Raw genomic sequence first — 21005 nt, 5'->3', positions numbered from 1 at the left:
TATGGAATTCATTGCCAGGGAAGGTTGTGATGGCATATTCAATAGATATGTTTAAGAAAGGGTTAAACAAATTTTTAGCGGAAAGGTGTATCCAGGGATACGGCCGTTAATTAAAATGAAGGATAGTAGTGGATATAGGGTAAAAATAGGACTGCAATATTGAGTCTGGGGGGATTTTCACAATTGAAACAGATTGGCGGTTGCTTACTCTGGATTAATTTCAAATATAAGTGCAGGATCGCAGAAGATCCAAAATAGGTTGAACTTGATGGACTGGTGTCTTTTTTCAACCTCATCAACTCTGTTACTATAGCTGGTCGACCAGTGATACCCATGCCTAGTGGACAAAGGTCGTCCCAGATTTACCCATGGGAGAGTCTGAAATGTCAAATAGTGGAGTCAAGGGGCAGTTTAGGGAGGATATGTGATCAATAGTTTGAAGCCTGGACTAATGCCTTAAAGTAGGGGGTTTTCATCAGTTGATGTATAAAGGGAAACAAGGCGTGCCAAGGAATGTTTTGGATTGAAGCTTTCAGCATGAATCCCTCCATCCACACCCACTACTTGACACTCTTGCCTCTTGTCCAGTCTAAGGGGTATATTTAGTAAACTGCGGGTTTGAAAAAGTGGAGATGTTGCCTATAGCAACCATTCAGATTCTAGCTGTCATTTTGTAGAATGTACTAACTAAATGATAACTAGAATCTATAGGCAACATCTCAACTTTTTCAAACCCGCCGTTTAATAAATATAGCCCTAAGACTCTACTTGGCATTACAGCGTTGTGAAGTTTGTCAGTTGTAGACCTCCTGCATGTTTGTGCTTATAAAGGATATCATGCTTGAAGCAAGGTTTTCTGCCTCTCAAGATGGTCATGTATCGCCAGGTGTAAGTCATTAAACCAGAGGATGGGAATATGGATGGGAGGAGTGTTTAGAAAATACAGGACTAGGTTCCTGTTAACTATATTAAATCTCCCTATCAGGGGAAAGCTCTTAGGGTGCCAGTCTCTCAAGTCCTTGCGGATTGTTGCTGTTATGGGCAAGAAATTGTCTGCTAATGTTTTGGACACGTCTCTGTTAATAATAACCCCCAAGTACTTTAACTGGGTGGGATGCCAGACGAATGCGAAAGAATGCTTCAGGCCTTCAAATAAACCTGGAGAAGCCGAGATGTTGAGGACAACAGATTTTGTATAATTAATTTTTATTTTAGATACATCTCCGAAATTCAAACAGCAAGTTGGGAATCAAAACAATGGGATTTTTGAGGACTGCCAGGAGGTCATCAGCAATAAGAGCCAGTTTAAATTCTTTATCCCCTATCCACAGTCCTGAGACATCTGGATTACCCCTAATGGACGTGCTAATGCTTTCATACATAATACAAAAATCATTGGTGACAGCTGGCAGCCCTTTCTCGTGCCATTGGTGATCCAAACCATTGCAGAGAAATCTCCTTTGATCTTGACCATCGGGTTCCTATCTAAAGCCCGAATCCTCCCGGCAGGACCTATTCCTAAGTGTTTAAGTATTTCCTGCATAAAGTACCACTTACCCTATCGAATGCTTTTTCGGCGTCTGTGAACAGAATGATTGAGAGTATATAGGAAGTGAATGCATAATGGACCAGGTCAATTAATTTTGTGGTGTTTTCTCGAGCCTCGCGAGCAGTAACAAAACCTAAGTTGATGGGAATGTATCAGTTTAGGTAGAATAAGTTTGTCTGTTGACTATGAGTTTGGTAAACCATTTGATATCCACATTAAGTAGGAAGATGGGTCTGTAGCTGGGGCATTGAGACAGGTATTCGCCCCCCCCCCCCATGGGTAAAACTGTAATGTGTGCCGCCAGGGAGTGGGTGGGAAAAATGTTTGATTGGAGATGAAGTGAAAAGTCTGAAGCATTAAAGGTGCTAGCCTGTCTTTTTGGCAGTTTTGTAATAAGAGGTGGTGAGGCTGTTTGGACCAGGGATGTTCCCAGAAGGGGTCTCCTCTAGCTCTCCAGATGAAAAAGGGTTGCTCCAGTAATTGCTTATCCTATCATACTTATCAGTAAGAGTGGAAAAGTTGATCTCCTCCTTTAGATAAAAGGCGGATGTTTAACTGTTTAAGGGGCCGGTCAGTAGCTGAGGTGTCCAAGGATATATTGTAACGTTTAGAATAATAGTTATGAAACATCGCAGCTATCTCTGCCGAGGAGTGACATAGCTTCTCAGTCTCGTTTTTGATGTGTTGCTCTTTGACATCTCAGTGCTCAGGCCCACCCTTGCAACTTTTAAAGATGGTATCTCCCAATAAAGAGGTGGGATAGATAGCATGCAATACAAATATTCAGTTAAGTAGAATCACTTGATATCCTGTGCAGTGGTGAGAGTTTCTGTAGCCATATTTCTGCATTCATTTTACTTAAATGTGACCCTGATCTTCAGTGAAGTCCTATTCATACCCATTATCTGACTAAAGCCCATAAAATTTTTTATATATATATATATATATATATATATATATATATACATACATACACAGTACACTATTTGTCTCATGCCCCTGCATATGAAGTTCAGTAGTACACAGGTTTTAGCAAGCATTATTGTCCAATAGTGGGTTTGCTTGTTCCGTATGCTGTTTTCCCTTCAAAGCTGGTATAACTTAAAAAGCTGTACAGGGTTCAGATCTTAAAGGAGCGGAGGGAAAGTGCACAGAAGTCTGTTCATGAGCTTCATTGTCAAACAGTTTCTCAAATACAGGCTGAGAGTATTCATGTGGATGCATTTAGAGGGGAATGTTATTTGATGTAGAAGCACATTAGACCACCTCAGCAATTCCAAACTACGGAACTTTGTTTCCTTGCTGTTTAGGATGCAAACATAGCTTCTTCCTTAAAAATTCAGAAAATGGACATTCGTGATAGTTACATTGGTTCAGTAACAGATTATAACAACAACCGCTAATAATAACAGCCACATGTAAAGTTAACACTTGTTTTTTGGTTTTTTTCTTGTGCCAAATACAGATCGAAGGCAGAGATGCGGCATACTTGTCGTGGCACAATCAACCTCGCCACCGCCAACATCTCAGTGGAGGACTCCTGTAACTTTGTGATTTCTAATGGGGGAGCACAGACGTACCACCTAAAAGCCAGCTCAGAAGTGGAGCGTCAACGCTGGATTACAGCCCTAGAGCTGGCTAAGGCCCGGGCCGTCAAAATGCAGGCAGAGTCAGGTGAGGTATAGGTATATTTCTCCAAAATTCGCTGAGTGTCATTGAAATACAATGCTTGTCTATACTTCGCAAAGTACATTTGAACTAAGCCAGGTTGTACCGATTTGACTTTTCACAGATAAACATGGAAGACCTATGTCAACTAGGTTCAGAGGAAATTGGTAGGGCACGTTTATCATCATGGGATTGGTAAATTTTGGAATACTGTTGCGCAAACAGTTGTCATGCTTGTGAAAAGGGATAGCCTCTGCTTGATTAAAGATCAAGATCTGTATGAGGGGCCTTCCTTGCTCAGCACTGATATAATATCTTGACAAATATATTGATTGTTAAACCCTAACGACAACTGGAGCGTTCCCAATCTTCAACCCTCCCATTTATACTAGTTTGATAAGCATGTACTTTATTGAAAGGTGTTGTAAGAAAACAAGATAATTCTAGAGGGATAGCCCTCTCCCTAGCCTACACAGATTGCATATATATTTTGCTATTGCTCTTGCCTGTAACGTCAATATTTTTCATATTTTCATCCCTTGTCACTCAGATGACTCAGGGGATGAGGATCCCACCTCTCAGACGGATAAGGCTGAGGTTCATAGCACACTGCGCGCACTCTCAGGAAAGGTTGAAGATTTGGGTACATGCAATGATCTTATTGCAAAACATGGGACTGCCTTGCAACGCTCTCTGAGTGAGCTGGAGAGCCTGCGTCTCCCACAAGACAGTTCGGACAAAATCAAGCAGGTCAACGAGAGAGCCACACTCTTCAGGATCACCTCCAACGCTATGATAAATGTGAGCATGTGGAAATAGAAGGGAGATGGAAAAAAATATAAATTATTGTACTATAATTTGGTTTATATTAAAGGGTATGTCCACAGACTGCAAGCTTTTTTTAATTTAATTTAAATATTCTTTACCTGCCTTGGCCAACCGTAAGAATTTGAGCTGAATTCTTCACTCAGAGCATCACTTCATATTTTTCTGTTTTGTAGCCCATCACATGTTTAGGGTATCCCATATGAAAACACTGCAGATTCTTCATTTTTCTGAACAAATCCAGCTTTTGTTTTTTCTAGGGCATGATTTAATATAAATCTTTACACCTACAGCACTTGTTTATTTTATCTTATTGCCTTTATCTGTTTATTAAATATGAGTGAGCAGAACCAAACCAAAATGTTTAGAGCAACTAAAGCACAAACCTAAGGTAGTAGGATAATTTAAAATTATATACAATGAAATCTACAACTGAAAAAAACTGAGCAATACATAAAGATCCCTCAAGTGTAGCATACATGTAACTAATGCCACTAAATTTTGCCACTTTTTATACTTTGCCACTATTCAATTTCTATGTAGGCGTGTCGAGACTTCATGTCTCTTGCTGAGAGTCATAGTAAGCGCTGGCAGAGAGCTTTGCAATATGAGAGAGATCAGCGGCTACGCCTGGAAGAAACTCTCGAGCAGTTGGCAAAGCAGCACAACCACTTGGAACGGGCATTCCGTGGGGCTACTGTGCTTCCAGCTGAAAGTCGTGGCAGGGTCACTAAAGGTGAGGGGGGGCACAGGGCTTTTCTGCACAACCAACTGCTTTTCTCTGTAATCGGGGGATGTTTACAAAATGTGACATTTCAATTGTACTATTCTAGACCCCTGCGGGGCAGCAAAGGGGGACCTCAGTGATGAGGATGACGAGAACGAATTCTTTGATGCTCCTGAAATCATAAGCAGTCCTTCCCAGGATGGCCTTGGGCATAAGTAAGTGTGAGACTGGCCTGAGGGCAGTCTGGGTGTAATGTGGGCAGTACATCTAATTAAATGCATAGGGAATTGATGAAATATTTTGAAGAGAGGATATGTGGAAGTTATGTATGTTCTTTTGATATTTTCGATGTATGTGTCCAAGCAATGTGGAAGTCACCACTAACGTTAATAAATACAGATATGCAGTGAGAAAGGCTGTCTAAAAAAGTGTATGCACATGTATTTTACTTTACTCATTAATCCTATGCATCATGTATTGTCCAATTGCAAATGAATGATGCAGTAACCCAATCTGTGTGTAAGTTGGAAGGTTTGTTGTATTGAAAAATAAATTGCACTGTTTTTGTTGTTAAGTAAAACTGTTTGTAATGTACATCTCCAGTCTGCCTGCCAGACTGGCAATTTGTTGTAGTGAAAGCCTGACTAGTATTTAAGCTTACTTATAGTAAACTTAGGATGTGTACTCACTGACCATTTAATGGTAAACTTAGGATGTGTACTCACTGACCATTTAATGCAGCTTATTACATTATATGCAGCAGAATAGTGTTATTTCACTGTGAATTTATAAACTACCAAATCCAAAAAAGGTTTCTCCATCCTCCACTTGGAGGATACTAGAAACCTTGTGGTATAGAGGCACAGCAAGCTGTACTGGCACTGTAATATATACAATATACAATAGGTCTAACTCCTCCCCAGCTATACCCCTGTGCCAGCAAGGAGGCCATTTCAGTGCCTACTGAAGTGAGCTGTTTTTTTTTTCTCCATACTTTCACTGCTTTTTACTACAATGCTATAGCAAACATTATTCTTTAACATTTTAAATAGTTTACCACCGAAGATGTTCAGTGGCATCAGCACAACTCCAATGGTTGTGTGATGACTGAACTAGTATTCTGAGTAGCTGTACCTCCTGCGACCGATCCATGAGGGCCTCTGTCACTATTTGTGAGGAGTGGGGATACTTAAGCCGCTGTCGGCTCCTTAAACAGGGCCCGCACTTCGGCAGTGAGTGCAGATTCTTCAAATTGTAAGGGATAGGTCAAGTGTGGGTAACTGTCCACTAACTCTTCACTAGGCGCAGTCTGGGTTTTGGGGGGCCGTCCTTAGAGACGGTAGCCATGGTGTGTGCTGGACCCTCACAACGAGCATCTCCTCCTCGGCGAGCTCTCGCTGTCTGAGAAGACTGCCAAAACTGACAGCCATTCTGCAAACTCCAGCTCTCCCCTTCTATACACACTCTCATAGAGAAGTAATAGATTGCAGGTGGTATTCTGAGTAGATTTATGCCCTCAGACATGCTGGGATCTGAAGTCCATCTTGCAGGTTCACTTTCTGTTCTTTTTTTATTGTGTTCTGCAGCTGTCTTGTGTCTCTAACTTTTTCTGTCATATCCGAGTACTTCTAGAGGCTGGTGGGTTGAGATCTGTAAATATTTTTACCTGTTGAAAATGTCACTCGAAATTGGCTTATATAGTATAGTCAGGCACAGATGCCTTTGTTGCTCCGCCTGCCTGTCTTAAGATCACAGGCTTTGTGAGCTAGAGGGTCCTTTAACTGATCTGGCAGTACCAGTTTGCACTAGGTTTTTGGCCCAGCACATAACTAAGTGCTCTCAGCTAGTTGCACATCTTCGTAAGGCTTGTAAGGTTGAGTGTCGTTCAGCTTAGGCTGCTAGGCCACGGGTCCTTTGGGCCTTGTAGCAGTTCCACATGACTACTTGTGCTAGAAGCCTATCAATGGCAGTGCAGGGGGGTGTTAAGGTCTCCCCCTCTTTGGATAAGATTTTTGAGTCTGCTGTTCCAGTTATATCTCTCCGACCCAAGAGTCGGGGCAGTGCTTCATTTTTGGAGTGTGTGTGAGAGTGTATTCGATTTTTGACTGGAGGATGGCAAGGTAACTGAAGATTTTGACTTTGCTAAGTCTTCATGTGTTGAGGGAGATCCCTCTAGAAAGCAGGGCATGGATGATTTGGTACAGACCATGTGCCATATACTAAACATTCAGGACACAAGTCTCTGAGATTCCTGACAATTCGCTTTTGAAGCGGAAGACACTTGGATTTCATCACTTCTTCCCCTCGGTTGGAAGATTTACTTTTTAAGGAGTGGATTAAGCTAGAATGTAAATTACAATTTTCAGACCTTTTCTTCTCTCCCCATTAAGAATATTGTTAAATGGGAGTCTTCTCCCAAGGCGAATGCTCCCACAAAGTGATTATCAAAGGCCACCACTGTTCCTAATGCAGTGGCTATTAAGGATGGCGTAGATCAGCAGGATGAAGCCATCTTCAAGTACATTTATGTGGTGCTATGGGGCCTCTCTTAGATCCATCTTAGCCATGGCTTGTGTTGCGAGGTGGTCGCAACAGCGCACAGGGGGCTTGCAGTCTACCAGACCTAGATATGAATTGCTGACCTTTGTTGAGTACATCAGTGTATCTGGGGGTTGCGGCTCTGCATCCCAGACTCGTAAGGGAGGGAATTTCGGCCTCCACGGTCTTATCATATTGAACACTCTGGTAGAAAACTTACAGTCGAAGAGGATTCTGGAATCTCTACCTTTCTTAGACAGGCTTATGTTTTTCCTGAAATCTTTTCTTGGCTCAGAAACCAGACTGATATTTTCAGCCCTTTTTGAACCAAAACATTCTATCTTTGTGTGGGCAGGTTCCAGATGCAGTCTGAGATCTGTCATAAACAGCATGGAATAGAGTTCTTGGTGTCATTGGACATCAAGGATGCATACTAACATGTTCTGATCTGAGAAGAACAAAACGGTGTTCTCAGATTTGCCATTCAGACCTATAATTTTATGTTTCGGGCTTTACATTTCTGCCTGGTGACAGCCTTGAGGGTGTACACATATACCATGGCAGTAATGACTGAGGTCCTGGGAAGTGGGGGGACTGTTATTTTTTATCTGGATAATCTTCCGATGGGGTCCGTGTCCTTGCTTTCAGCCAATGTGCAAAACATAAAAAAACCAGCACAGACTTCAGTTGCAAAAAATCCAAATTAACACCTTGCGTATGGTTTTCCTGGGGCTGCTGTTCAATACCTGACAGCAGAGGGGGGTGTTGTTTTAGAATAAAAAATGTTATTATTATTATTATTATTATTATTTTATTTTATTTTTTTTAAGAGACTTGTAAAGTCTCTGTTTGCTTGCAGATAGATGTTCATGTTTGTGTGAAGATTTTGTTTAAGATGGTCCTTCAGTCCTGCACAGTTCCACTTGAGAGCGTTCCAGACTGAATTTATTTTGAAATGGCACAAGTCTGACCAACCAATTCATCAGACTGTTTTCAAAAGTGTGTCAGTTGGTCCTCTGGTGGCTGAATGTCAAATAAACTCAACCAGGGTTTAGGAGTGGATTATGTTGACAACGAAACCCAGCATTTGGTCTGGGGGGACCATCACTCTTCATAATTGTGCTGGAACTGAGCGGCATGCAAATCTCTTCTCTACACCACCTGTGTGGAGAAGGGCAATGCCATGGCAGTGACATCTCAACATCTCAACCCACAGGGAGGCACCGAGACTTCCCTTGCCATGAGAGAAACCCTGCAAAATAATCCAATGGGCAAAGAACTGTTTCGGCTAGAGCTGTGGTGTTCATTCCAGGGATGAAAAACTGAGAGGCAGATTTCCTCAGCAGGCAGGCCCTTTACCAAGGGAAATGGTCCCGTCATCCAGAAGTCTTTTTTTGAACAGATGGGGTCAGCCGGATGTCGACATGATTGCATCTCGGTTGAAGTACAAGGTGGAGCACTTCAACTCAAGAACAAGGAAGCTGCAGGCCATGTTGATAGATGCTATGTTGGTCTCTTGAAACTTTTAACTGATTTACCTCTGGTAGCAATGCTTCTGTATGTCCTGGAGATGATAAAAAGACGTTTGGCGTTTGGGCCAAGAAGGTCATGGTACATGGACATTCTCACCATGAAAGCGGGTACATTGTGGTGTCTGTCGTTCAGAGAAAAACGGTTAAGTTACGGCTTAAACCATGCTTGAGGCTAGAAAACCAGTTTTGGCTAAGAATTATTGTGTGAATGAGAGATTTTCTGGTGTGAAAGGAAGGTGTTTTCTATCTCTTCCTTTAATTTGCTCAGTTTACTGCTTTTCTTGTAGGAGGGTCTGGATTGCGGGTTGTGACTTGGCTCCCTGAGCGTTCAATTTTCGCCCCTCTCTGTTTTCTTTTAGAGAAAACTGACATTGTTATCGGAAGTATAGACTTTCTTACAGAGTGATTCACGTGCAACCTCTGTACATTCCCCCAATAGCTCCTTGGGATCTGAACTTTGTGTTGACAGCATTCCAGCATCCTTCGTTCGAATCTTTGGATTTGATTGAGTTAAAGATTCTTAGCCAAAATACAGATTTTCCAGGTATCTCTACAGCTAGGAGAATTTTAGAGCTGGCATTTGTCTTATAGGTCTCTATCTCTCTTCACTGTTGGGATAATGTCAGGCCTTTGAGAGCCTATGTTCATAGGACTTATGATGTGCACAAGTCGGAGGATCTCTTTGTCCTCTATGATGCACGCAGATGGTTATAGAGGGGGAGGAGTTCAACTTGCTAAAGAAATTTAAAGTGCCCACACTCCTGGCTGAGCTTTTATACCACAATGTTTCCAGTGTCCCCTAATAGATTCGTAGAAAAGGATTTAACATAGGTATAAAAATGTCATTGTTTTCCTCATTACATCCCTTTTAAAATACAATATTTTTTTTTACAATTATGCAATTGCATGTTATGAGCTAAGATCATTTACAGACCACACAAATGAGACTGAAACCTTTTTTTAATAGATTTATTTCTTTACAGGCGATCTGGTAGCAACATTAGCGCTGCAAGCTGTGATATCATGGAGGAGCAGGTGAGTGCAGCAGTATATGTTAATGCTGGAAACCTACTAAATAAAGAAATAGTGGGAAACAGTGGGATTCCGTACATGGGTTGTTGTTTTTTTACAACAGAAAACCTCTTTTAGTTCTTCAAACCACATGAAAATTTGGCTCCAGTTTTACATATATGGAATGTCTCTATGGAAATATGAACACCAGAGAGTGCATGTGCAAACTCAAAGTGAACATTTGCTGCTTCAAAAAGATAGGTTCAAACATGCTTGCATGTACTGGACTACAGATGAGCCACAGTGGAAAGATTTAGAGTGCATTGAGGAATGTGAGCTTGGAGAAATTGTCTGTCAGTTTAATGTAGAGGAACACAGCAACTTGGTATGGTGATACAGAGCATTATGAATAAGGACAAAGTAACCAAAAAAAGAAACATTTTGAGCGTATGGGGTAATGTTCTGTCTTTCAGTGTTCCGAGACAGATTTCCCACGTAATTAAATAATTGACTGGTTGTTTGGATATGTAATTTTCATTTTTATTTTTTTTTAAACCCTCTATATTCTTTAAAAACTACCTCTGGGTCAGTATAGAATTTTACTGAAATTTTGGGTGGGGGTTGGGTGTGTGTTTAAATTTGCTTGGCAGAAGATGAGCTGCTTCTGAAGAAAGGGGTTTGACATCACAATCATTTTCTTCCTAGAACAAATAGCAAGCATGATATACAAGTAATTTATAAATCGCATTTTAATTACACCCAATTTATTTGATCACTTTGTGCTGTTTTCACCATTCTATGTGTTTTATTCTTTCCTGTCCTGTAAGATCTCTTGTCTTTTTTTTTTTTTTTTGTTGCATCTTGTTCCCTACAACTAATGTGTAGTGCCTGTGACCCGACTAACTGACTCATAGGAAATTTGGTCACAAGATCTAGTGCTGAGGTTAGGAAAGGCTTTTGTAGCTCATCTTGTGAGTTTGTAGTATTAGCATATATTTTGTTTCCTAGTATTTCACGTACAGACAAAATATTAAGACTTTTTTATTAACACCATTCAAATAAATGAAATGCAAATGTACATATCATTGAGGTCTCTGTTTCTCTGATTTGGGTCCATATTTTTTATGGAATCTTACATTGGGAAAAACAAGGTAACATATATAAATATAAAAGCTTTTAATTGAGATGGTGCCCTGCCATTTAGTGCTCAGTTAATATAAGTAAATTAAATACTCAAACACGTTTGTCTACCTTTGTTTTTCGTTTACAGATCCTTTTCACCATTTAATATGTAGTGTATAGCTTAGGTCATAATCTGGTGTGTCCTCTTTAAGGTAATGTGAAGGTCTGCAAAATAGAAATAAAAGTGACAGAACACAAAACAGTGCAGAAGTTAAAAATAAGTTATTTTAGGAATCTATATTCTAATAATAAATGCATTTTTGCACATATCTGCTATTTTAATTATTGAAGAAAATGTCCACTTCCAGCTTTTCTACCTCCGTTTCAAGGGCTTGTCACTTTTTGCTAAGCTGCAAAACCGACAGAAGCTATCTTCTCTAGCTAATAGATACTCCTTGTGTGAATAAAACATCTCGCAAATACAAAATATTAAAGAATTATACCCAGAACGAAATTCTTTAAACATCACTAAATTTTAAGTTAAATCCATTCTAAAATATTTGTAAAATGTATGAAATGTTGAACAATTTATGACCGCTTTACATTGGAAGTAGAAAATAAATAAAATGAGTACAGCATAATATTGCTATCCTATGATACATTTCACCCACCAGATTACATCTTTATGTGCCATCCCACATATTTGATTTATGTTTCCCCTAATACAAGTCCTACTCATTCTCTGTTTGGTCCCTGTTCTCATCATCACACTGTATTCTTCCATTCTGTCTTCTTTCTAATCCTTTTTTGTTCCTTCCAAGTTACATACGTGAAATTTGATTCCCCCATGAGCCATACAGGCCATACACAGAATGTTCTCTAACTCTCCTCTTAGCCTTTTATTTGTCACTTCACTTCATCATTTCCTAGTTAAATTGCAGTTTAGTTGCAGTTTAATTTCTTTACATTAGGTGCGCCCACCATCAGAAGACACAAGGAAGGAGAGACGCACACGGATTCCATATAAACCCAACTACAGCCTTAACCTATGGAGTGTTATGAAAAATTGCATTGGGAAAGAGTTGAGCAAGATCCCAATGCCTGTAAGTGTGTGTGAGATCTGTAATGGGGACTAAAATCAGAGGACAAATGTATAACAATTTGTGTGTATAAGAGGTTCCTCATATCAACCACTCATTGACTTTTCTAAGTATCCCACCATTGAACTTTAAAAAAAAAAAAAAAAAAAGTTATATGGTACTGCAGACAGGGCCCATTTACTGAGTATATATAAAAATAAGTTACTCCAAAAGGACAGCCTTCTAGGCAACACCATTTACATATAGGCCTATTAATTCCATGCCTCACCCTCTGGGTTTTTAGAGAGCCATAGTTTTATATGCCCACAGAATAACCTACAGACGGCTTGTTTCAGTCCCTTTTGTTCTCTTCAGTGCATGACAGGTTTTTCTGGTCAACGATATGAGATATAATAGAGGTAGCCAAACAAGAACAACCAGAAGAGTTATGGAGATTTCAAGGCTAAAGAACCAAGCAGCAGATATGTTTTCTTATGTTTTCTCACATTCCTACTACTGCTAGGTGAACTTCAACGAGCCACTCTCAATGCTTCAGCGTCTGACTGAGGACTTGGAATACTACACCCTGCTGGACCGGGGGGCTCAGTGCGAGAGTGCACTTGAGCAACTATGTTTAGTGGCTGCTTTTACAGTATCTTCATACTCCACCACAGTCTTCCGGCCCAGCAAACCCTTCAACCCGCTGCTGGGAGAGACCTTTGAGCTGGATCGCATGGAGGATTGTGGCTATCGCTCGCTGTGTGAGCAGGTCTGAAATGCATTTTATTTATAGCAAAGTTTTGTATTGTAGATTGAGGCATGATTGACTTAAGTAAGTGATACACAGATGTTTTGAACGTCAATGTGTTTTGACAAGAGTGATACCATTGACCAGCTGTATTTTCCTGCATCGTAAGTGCCAAGTTCCTTACACATTAGAGATGCAGAAGCAGTCGTAGAGCTTATCTGCGCTCATGATATGCATAGTTTTGTGGGTTATACTAGTATTCATAAGAGTGCAGCCTATTCATTGATGAGAACGATTCACATCATTGCGCACTTCATGAACCAGTATTCATTATGTCTGACCAGTGTTTGAGGTTCTGGTTAACTAAATTGGCTGCATTGTTACCAATATTCAGTTTATAAAATAACTGACTGTACAAGCAATAGGTGTATTATAAAGAAGGGATTAGAATTAGTATTTGGTCACAAAATCCAAACATTACGCAGGCATCTTGTGACCTTTGGACCTCCACATAAATAAATACGTTAGTTATTGGAATTTCACCTCTTATCTTTTGTAAGAAATAATAATTATTGTCTTGCACGCCCAGGTCAGCCATCACCCCCCTGCAGCAGCCCACCATGCTGAATCTCGTAATGGTTGGACCCTGCGGCAGGAGATTAAGATCACTAGCAAGTTCAGAGGAAAATATCTCTCTATCATGCCTCTCGGTGAGAGTCCATATTTAACTGGAAAAATTAAAGTAGTTGGGAGGCAAAAACTTCACCTTCAATTATTGGCTTTGACTCTTTGACCCTTCTCTCCTAGGTACCATACACTGTATATTTCACAACTCTGGGAACCATTACACATGGAAGAAGGTCATCACAACTGTTCACAACATCATTGTAGGAAAATTATGGATTGACCAGGTAAGGTAGTTTCTGAAGATGTTAGACCATCTTGCTTCTTTTGAAACCCCCCCCACACCTCCATTCATGCACTAAAGGAAGTTTTATAACTGTTTTGCAGTTATTTCCACAGCTTTAAAGAAGGGTAATTCAATGTCGTATAGTGAATCATTCAAATGTTATCAACATATTTGTAAAATGAATGACTATTTCCACTGCTTTTTATTTTATAAACCATCATCTCTGCCTTGTACAAGAAAGCACTGCCCTCTAGTAAAGCTTAGTGAAGAGTATTAACAGGGTTGCATACCTTCCAACATTCATTAATTTCAAATCCAAGACTGTGGGGCATACAATCATGCCACATCACATTGGGGCGTGCTGCGCCCTTTCCGGGGGCAATTGGCACGTTTTTGAAGTGCTGGGCTGTCACCAGCCCCATTCCCGTCCCTTTAAAAAAACACTTTAATGCACACCTGCTCAAGGGACGTCACTGAGAAATGACCTGATAATCTGGATGTTGGGGCAGTCCCCACAATTCGGGAGTGTCCTGCCTAAATCTGGTTGGGAGGTATGGGATTATGCTTCTTCAGACTTCATTTAATACCCTAACAATCTGGGTGCTAAAGGTTCATTTTAGGGGCATATTCAATTAGCCACAGAGTGCTTCCAGAACGGTCGCAAAAGCACTCTGCGGCGATGTAAGATTCGCATCACTTCTCAAGGAACAGGTGATCAGGGAAAGACCATACTACAGTGGTGAGTTATCAGAAGAATTCTCGCAGCCCCTAGCTCATAAGCATCTAGCATTCTGCTGTGTGTAGCATTTTGCTCTGGCCATCTCCGTGACATATTTTTTGGTGCATGGGCAGCTGGGTGGTTGAGTTTGAGCAGTTGTCACCAGATGAGAGGTCCCTATATCCTAAATAAAATAAAGAAAACCACACACACATTTTTTATATATATATATATATATATTCACTGAAAATTGGAGGGTCCCTTCTTCTTATTTGTATCCTAGAGTTTGGGTATCCTACATGGCTAAGTTGGGAGAATGGAGTTTTCCAGAAAAACAAGGTGGTCCTTTGTACAATTTCCTTTTGACAGCCTAAGGTTCTCACATCAAGTAGGAATTGGTAATTCCATCATGTGTCTTTGCAATTGAAATTGGACTGTTGTGACTAATTAAATATTTTCTGTAAAAGCTGTGTACTATGGTTGTGCTATATAGGTAAAAGATAATAACTCTTAAGAAAACAGTGTGTCACTCTTTTGGGTGTAATGTGTTGCATGTGGATCTGTCTGTCAGATGTTTCGTCATTCACATGCCCTGAGGGCCATACTACATGATACAGTGCCTCCTGCAAGTTGCTCTCTTGCTGGTTCAGGGTGACAATCCATCAGATCTATTCAATGGCCAGGGTCCTCGTCCCTTTAGGCTAATGGCACCCTCGACCAGGGCGCTTGGTACTTCTTGGGCGGTACATCATGGAGAGCTGGCGGAACAGATTTGGGACATAAGTGACTGTTTTTCTATGCTGCTAAATCCCTTTCTCCTAGTTTCCAGATCAGGGGCACAGATCAACCCACCCACGAAACCATGATTTCTGTTGTACTAGGCCTTTTTCTTATCTACTTGCTGGACTCCTTTTAAACCAAGGAGGAACAGAGGTGTTATAGTGTGTAATAGGTGTATTTTTTTCTATTTGTTTTGTCAGTGCCTTGCTTCCTGGATGTGAAACATAAACCATGTCTTGTCTTTGTCCCCCTACAACCTCTAAGAGTGGAGTTTCAATGAAAACTACGAAAAAAACCTTTTGTATCCCAAAGAGTGTGGGTGTATTTCAATAGTACAGTGAAAGTCAGTATCAACAGTAGTGTAGAAATAAACTAAATTGGCACATTGCAGTACAAAACTATTTAAATGTGTGAGATTTCAATTTTGATTTTGCATCATTTAAATAAGACACTATTATTCTACTTGATGATTCCATACCTATGACTGATTAACTTTTACCATTTATTTTAATTCTCATTTGTATACTACAGCACTGCATCTATTATAGTATATAGTATAGTATGTATATTGTGCTTAATACATAAGTTGCCCTCCTACTGCTTAGACTTTGTTTATATTGTATAATATATTTTTCTTTTTAAATATTTTTTTTATTTATTTACCATTATAACTTATCAATTATTTACTATAATTTTATATTGCAGCAATGCCAAGGATTTGGACTATATTTATATTTTTATTTGTCACTGTGACATTTTTGTATCCCATTAGAACAAATATCAAAACTTTTTGTTGTGGTTTTTTTTTTTTGTTTTTGTTTTTTTTTTTAATTAAATTTCCGTATTTGAATTTAAAGGATAACTCCACATTACTTATCCCGGGTTTGGCGTTCCAATCAAGTGGTTTCCTTGATGTCTGTAAGTTCCAGAGGCTCTGACATGCATAAGAAGTTCACATAAGAAGGGCTTTGAAAACTCCACAGCAAGTTGGAAACAGGCAGGAAATTAGAAGAGTGTTGCTGGACCATACAGACATTGGGGAACCTGCTGGTCTTGGATTATTGCAATTCCCAAGGGAAGTGAATATTCAGTATTATTTTAATGTAAAGGATTCATTTAGTTGGAAGTAATTAACTTTGCACACTCTTTTGAAAAATAAAATTGCAATTATGGTATTTAATATCTGTGCTTCTCTCTTGACAGTCAGGGGAGATAGAAATTGTCAATCACAAGACTGGGGATAAGTGTAAACTCAAGTTTGCTCCTTACAGTTACTTCTCTCGGGACATTGCACGCAAGGTGAGTCTTTGACCATATTTTGCATCCTGATACGCACACATGACTGTTGGTTAACAGTCTTTGTTTTGCAGGTAACTGGTGAGGTGATAGATGCGAGTGGCCGCGTACACTACACATTGATGGGGACATGGGATGAGAGGATGGAGTGTGCTCCCATTCCCCTGTCAGGTATTGGCTTTGAGAATGGTGGAGATAAGGCCCCAGAGAGCAAGACTCTGCTGTGGAGAAGAAACCCTTTGCCGTATGTATCTTTCCTTCTATAATTCTTGCCTAGATATGTGTTTTGTTTTATGTTCATTATTTAATGCTTTCTTTTAATGTTTAACATACAGGAAAAATGCAGAGTACATGTATTACTTCTCTGAGCTGGCATTGACTCTGAACGCCCCTGAGGAGGGTGTTGCCCCTACAGACAGCCGCCTGCGGCCTGACCAGAGGTTGATGGAGAATGGCAACTGGGATGAGGCCAACAGTGAGAAGCAGAGGCTCGAAGAGAAGCAGAGGAACGTCAGACGGAGGAGAGAAGCAGAGCGAGAGAGAGCAGGGGATGATGGTAAGAGGGAATTAGAAGGACAACACAGATGGATGAAAGTTTCACCACTGAGACCGTACCTTATCAGCCTTCAGAACATTAGTACGGGTACAATCTTGGTAACATTATTGTTGCCATATTTGAAACTAGTTCTGTGTGTTTATTATGTTACTTGTTAATGTTACATTGTCCTAAAATTATTATTGAAAGTCCCTGCAAAGTTAGCGGTAACGAAATTGACTACGTCAAGCCCTGACTTAAGCAATTTGCCTAAATTACTGCTGGCACCTAACTTTTTGGTAGGTCTCTCAATTGAGGTAAATGTATGCAAATATTTATCTTTAAAAGATCATGCATGCTCCTGACTTCCATATTATTTTGTCCACCTCTGGCTTGTGCTTTGCATTTTACTTCCATGCTTTAAATATGAAAATGTCACTGTTTAGATGTAGTTGTACATGTCAAATATGACCGTTGTATTTCTTACCATAGATTCCCCTGTGGATTCATACAAACCTTTGTGGTTTGATCGCAAGATGGATCCTGTGAGCAAAGAAATAACGCACATTTACAGTGGCACTTACTGGGATGCTAAGGAGCAGCAGGATTGGGGTGCCTGCCCTGATATCTTCTGAGGAACAAGGGGAAGTGGCAACATCTCGACCCCCTCCTAATCCTCTTCCACCCCATACTTTCTCTGTCCTTTTCCTTAACCTTCGGCGATGCCTTATTGACCCTAGTTCTTCTCCTCTGGACAGAGCAATGCTCTGCAGATCTTTACCAGTAAGCTAATAAGATGGTGCTCTGTTTCTGGTGTTGTAATCAGTGGTCCCTCACTGGGCCTAAAACTTAAAAAGTAGTTCTTATGCCCTTGGTATACTTTGTTGAAAAGGCACTTATGCGGTACAGAAGTGGCATGTGCTACAGTACTCATACAGTGACCATCCAGTGACTAATTTCATCAGGTGATGGTATGCAGAATGCATTACTCTATTTCGCTATTTGTCAGTCTGCAGAGCATTGTTCCTATAGAACCCTCTCACCAGGTCTCCGAACCATCTCACAGCCCCCACCTTGAGCACTAGGGTGGGCGGGGGTGCTGTCTGCCTTATGTTTTGAGTTAATCTCTCTGATTTTGAGTTTGTTGTGTGAATACATTTTTCCTGTTTGTTTTATTTGTTTGTTTGTTTTTTGTGGGGTAGCAGAAGAGGAAGTGTGGGAGGGATGGTACAATTTCTCAGACCTCTGTTATAATTTTTGGGTGTACAATTGAGGGTTTGCTCTGTCAGTCCTGCCCCATATATAAATATATATATATATATGTATATTTTTCATTTCTTTCCCTCCACTCTACCTCTCACTGTGTGTCTCTCACCCTTTTTCTGTCGCTCTTTCTCTCAGTTTCTGTGCAAATACTAAATTAAATAAAGATCAGATTACACTTCTCAAGTTTCCGTGTGCCTTTTTGTATTTATTTTTTTAACATTGTGTTGGACAGAAATTGTGCTTGTTATGATATGTGAGGGGTTTCTGTACTGGGCTTTAAGTCACTAGCTACTGATATATTAAAAGCTACTATTTTGGTATGTTGTGCAAAAGAGTAAACAACACCATCTTACCTAATTTTTCTTGATGGCACAGTTTTATTTTTTAGTTGTTGTCCCCCACCCCCCTTCGCTGGAATTATAGACACTCCTATAAAACTGAACAGTGAGCGACGTTCTTGATTTCTGTTCTCATATCCCACTTGGAACCATAAATAAACTGTATACAGATAGCTAGAATGTATGCTGCAGCAGTTGGGTTGGGTCCCTTTAGTTGAATATATCAGTGCAAACATTTTCCTATAGGATTTATTTATTTGTGCTCTGTATATACAGCACAGTTGTGAGATCACTATGGCAAACCTCATTTGGCGAGGACCCACAATGTACAACTGATGCATGTCCATATTGATCTAAAATGTACAAATAGGTTTAACTTTTGTAGAGTTTTGAAATGTTTAAAAGCTGTTTTGTCCACGAAAACACAATTTTTAAAATAAAGTGAAACATTACAGACTTGCATTCAAAGACAATTTTAGGATAAAAGAAAAGTTCAGCTTTTATTATTCACTAAAAATTTCTGTTGTCGCTAGTTAGAGGGTCTGAGCATTGCTGATAAAAAGGGCAAGTTTATATTGTCTGTTTTGTACATAGACAAACTTACAGAAAATCCAGCGATGAATGAATAATAGATTGACTTGAAATTTTATATAAGTACAACTGTGGCAGACTCTGTCTTCCTTTCAGTTACATCAAATTCCATTTGCATTCTGCAAAGATGAGTGAGCAGCTTGATAAAAAGGTAGAGCACTTTTTTTTTAAAAAAAAAAAGTAATGTTTTTAAACCAAAAGCAGGTTTTGACATAATACTTGGATCGCTGTATGCAATAATGATGACCGATCCTCTTTCAGATGTAAAATAGAATTAACTGACAGTAAAACTTGATTTCTGAAAGCACAGTAAAGAATAGGTGTCTGTCTTGATGGTGTCTAGCATTCCGGAGGAGGTATATGGCAAAGAAACAGGTTAATGATCTTTTACTTTCTGCCACGGAGAGCCTGCTACAAAACAATAACAAGAAGAGTAGTGTGAGCTGTATTTTGCAATATTTCAAAACATTTTTCTTCAGCCATCTGGGGGACACAGACATTAACCTGGGGTTAAGTTCCACCAATAGGAGTCTGGGCACTTTAACATTAGAACTCTTCCTTCGATGCTAGTTTAACCACTACCTGTGTATAACAGCACTGACAACTTACTCTGTGAATGCTCCTTTGTAACAGTTCATCCCCTTTGACTGTCACCATCCGATATCAAGCTCTGGACTGCAGTTGACCTCTCCACTTACCAACCTCTCCTCTCTGTCTTGGTCCCACCTCATTCCCTAGTTACTGTTTGTTTAAGCTTTTACAACTCCTACACAGTTAACTCATAAGCAATAATTAGATCCACAAAGCTTGCTGAGGTAGTGCCTTGGTCACCTCACATCGTTGTAGCAATCGCCAGAGTTCAATTTAATAAATCTATGGACTTTCCTGTATCTTGTATAAATGCTTCTATCCAGTTTATATGATGCCTCTGTAATGCCACAAATTATTGCAAACATAAGCTGTTATATAGACACTAGGGGGTATATCTACTAAACTGCGGATTTGAAAAAGTGGAGATGTTGCCTATATTAACCAATCAGATTCTAGCTGTCATTCTGTAGAATGCACAGCTAGAATCATCTTCACTTTTTCAAACCCGCAGTTTAGTAAATATACCCCTATGTCTCAGCTGCAAGGACAGTGATTTATAGGCTATCCTTATATCGCAAGTTATTTTACTACACACATACATTACCTGTTTTGTTTTGCTTTTAACATTTTTATTTATGAGATTGACAACAAAAGTAAGCACAATAATTACAATGAGCACAATAAACATACAAAGTGTTTACATACAAAGGAAAAAATATAATAGTATATTTGACCGATAACCCCTTTGTTCCAAAGACTGGGGACGAAGAATTTTTTTTTTTTCTTGACTTGTTAGCATTTAAAGATACAAGTAAGTACATTACCTGTTTTAATAATGGTAACATATCATTCTTGTGTACATTAAGAGTGCAATCCTTAACTTTTCAGGGCAAAAGAAGAAAAAAAGATGTGTTGCTATTGGGGTATTCTGTGATTATTTTATTTTACACAAAAATTTAGAAGCTTTATTGTTATTCTTTTTAAAAAGTATACAATTTTTTTTTTCATTCTCTTACAGAATCATCATTTGTACTGAAATATTTTAAAAACAAATTTAAAGTGACTAAAGGGCAATAAATAGCAGCATCAAACTGCCAGGCCTCGCTATACAATACTTGATAGCTTATTTGTACACTGAAATTTAAAGTTGATATGTGTGTGCTACATGAAAAAACAGTCAG

General features: G+C 39.6%; 2 protein-coding genes across 3 annotated transcripts in view; one reads left to right on the top strand and one right to left on the bottom strand.

Moving 5' to 3' along the window:
• The window catches only part of OSBP (oxysterol binding protein), a 28143-nt gene extending 9656 nt beyond the window's left edge, over nucleotides 1–18487 (top strand). The window contains exons 2-14 of the mRNA XM_075217283.1: nucleotides 3015–3223; nucleotides 3768–4018; nucleotides 4586–4778; nucleotides 4876–4984; nucleotides 9823–9874; nucleotides 11944–12075; nucleotides 12575–12820; nucleotides 13389–13509; nucleotides 13607–13710; nucleotides 16411–16506; nucleotides 16578–16747; nucleotides 16839–17059; nucleotides 17531–18487. Of these exons, the coding sequence (XP_075073384.1) occupies nucleotides 3015–3223; nucleotides 3768–4018; nucleotides 4586–4778; nucleotides 4876–4984; nucleotides 9823–9874; nucleotides 11944–12075; nucleotides 12575–12820; nucleotides 13389–13509; nucleotides 13607–13710; nucleotides 16411–16506; nucleotides 16578–16747; nucleotides 16839–17059; nucleotides 17531–17673 (2047 nt within the window). The 3' untranslated portion in view covers nucleotides 17674–18487. The remainder of the gene's footprint in view (nucleotides 1–3014; nucleotides 3224–3767; nucleotides 4019–4585; nucleotides 4779–4875; nucleotides 4985–9822; nucleotides 9875–11943; nucleotides 12076–12574; nucleotides 12821–13388; nucleotides 13510–13606; nucleotides 13711–16410; nucleotides 16507–16577; nucleotides 16748–16838; nucleotides 17060–17530) is intronic.
• Nucleotides 18488–19156: 669 nt separating this feature from the next.
• Nucleotides 19157–21005, bottom strand: part of LOC142160381 (matrix metalloproteinase-9-like) — a 69248-nt gene continuing 67399 nt past the window's right edge. The window contains exon 8 of one of the 2 annotated variants that reach the window (XM_075215286.1): nucleotides 19157–19644. The gene's annotated coding sequence lies outside the window, so the exon portion shown is untranslated. The remainder of the gene's footprint in view (nucleotides 19645–21005) is intronic. The other variant, XM_075215287.1, reaches the window with a different exon arrangement.

The sequence above is a fragment of the Mixophyes fleayi genome, chromosome 6 (genome assembly GCF_038048845.1).
Source record: "Mixophyes fleayi isolate aMixFle1 chromosome 6, aMixFle1.hap1, whole genome shotgun sequence".
In the NCBI taxonomy this organism is placed as follows: Eukaryota; Metazoa; Chordata; class Amphibia; order Anura; family Limnodynastidae; genus Mixophyes; species Mixophyes fleayi.
The sequence above is the reverse complement of the archived record's forward strand: the minus strand, read 5'-3'. Positions and strand labels throughout refer to the sequence as shown.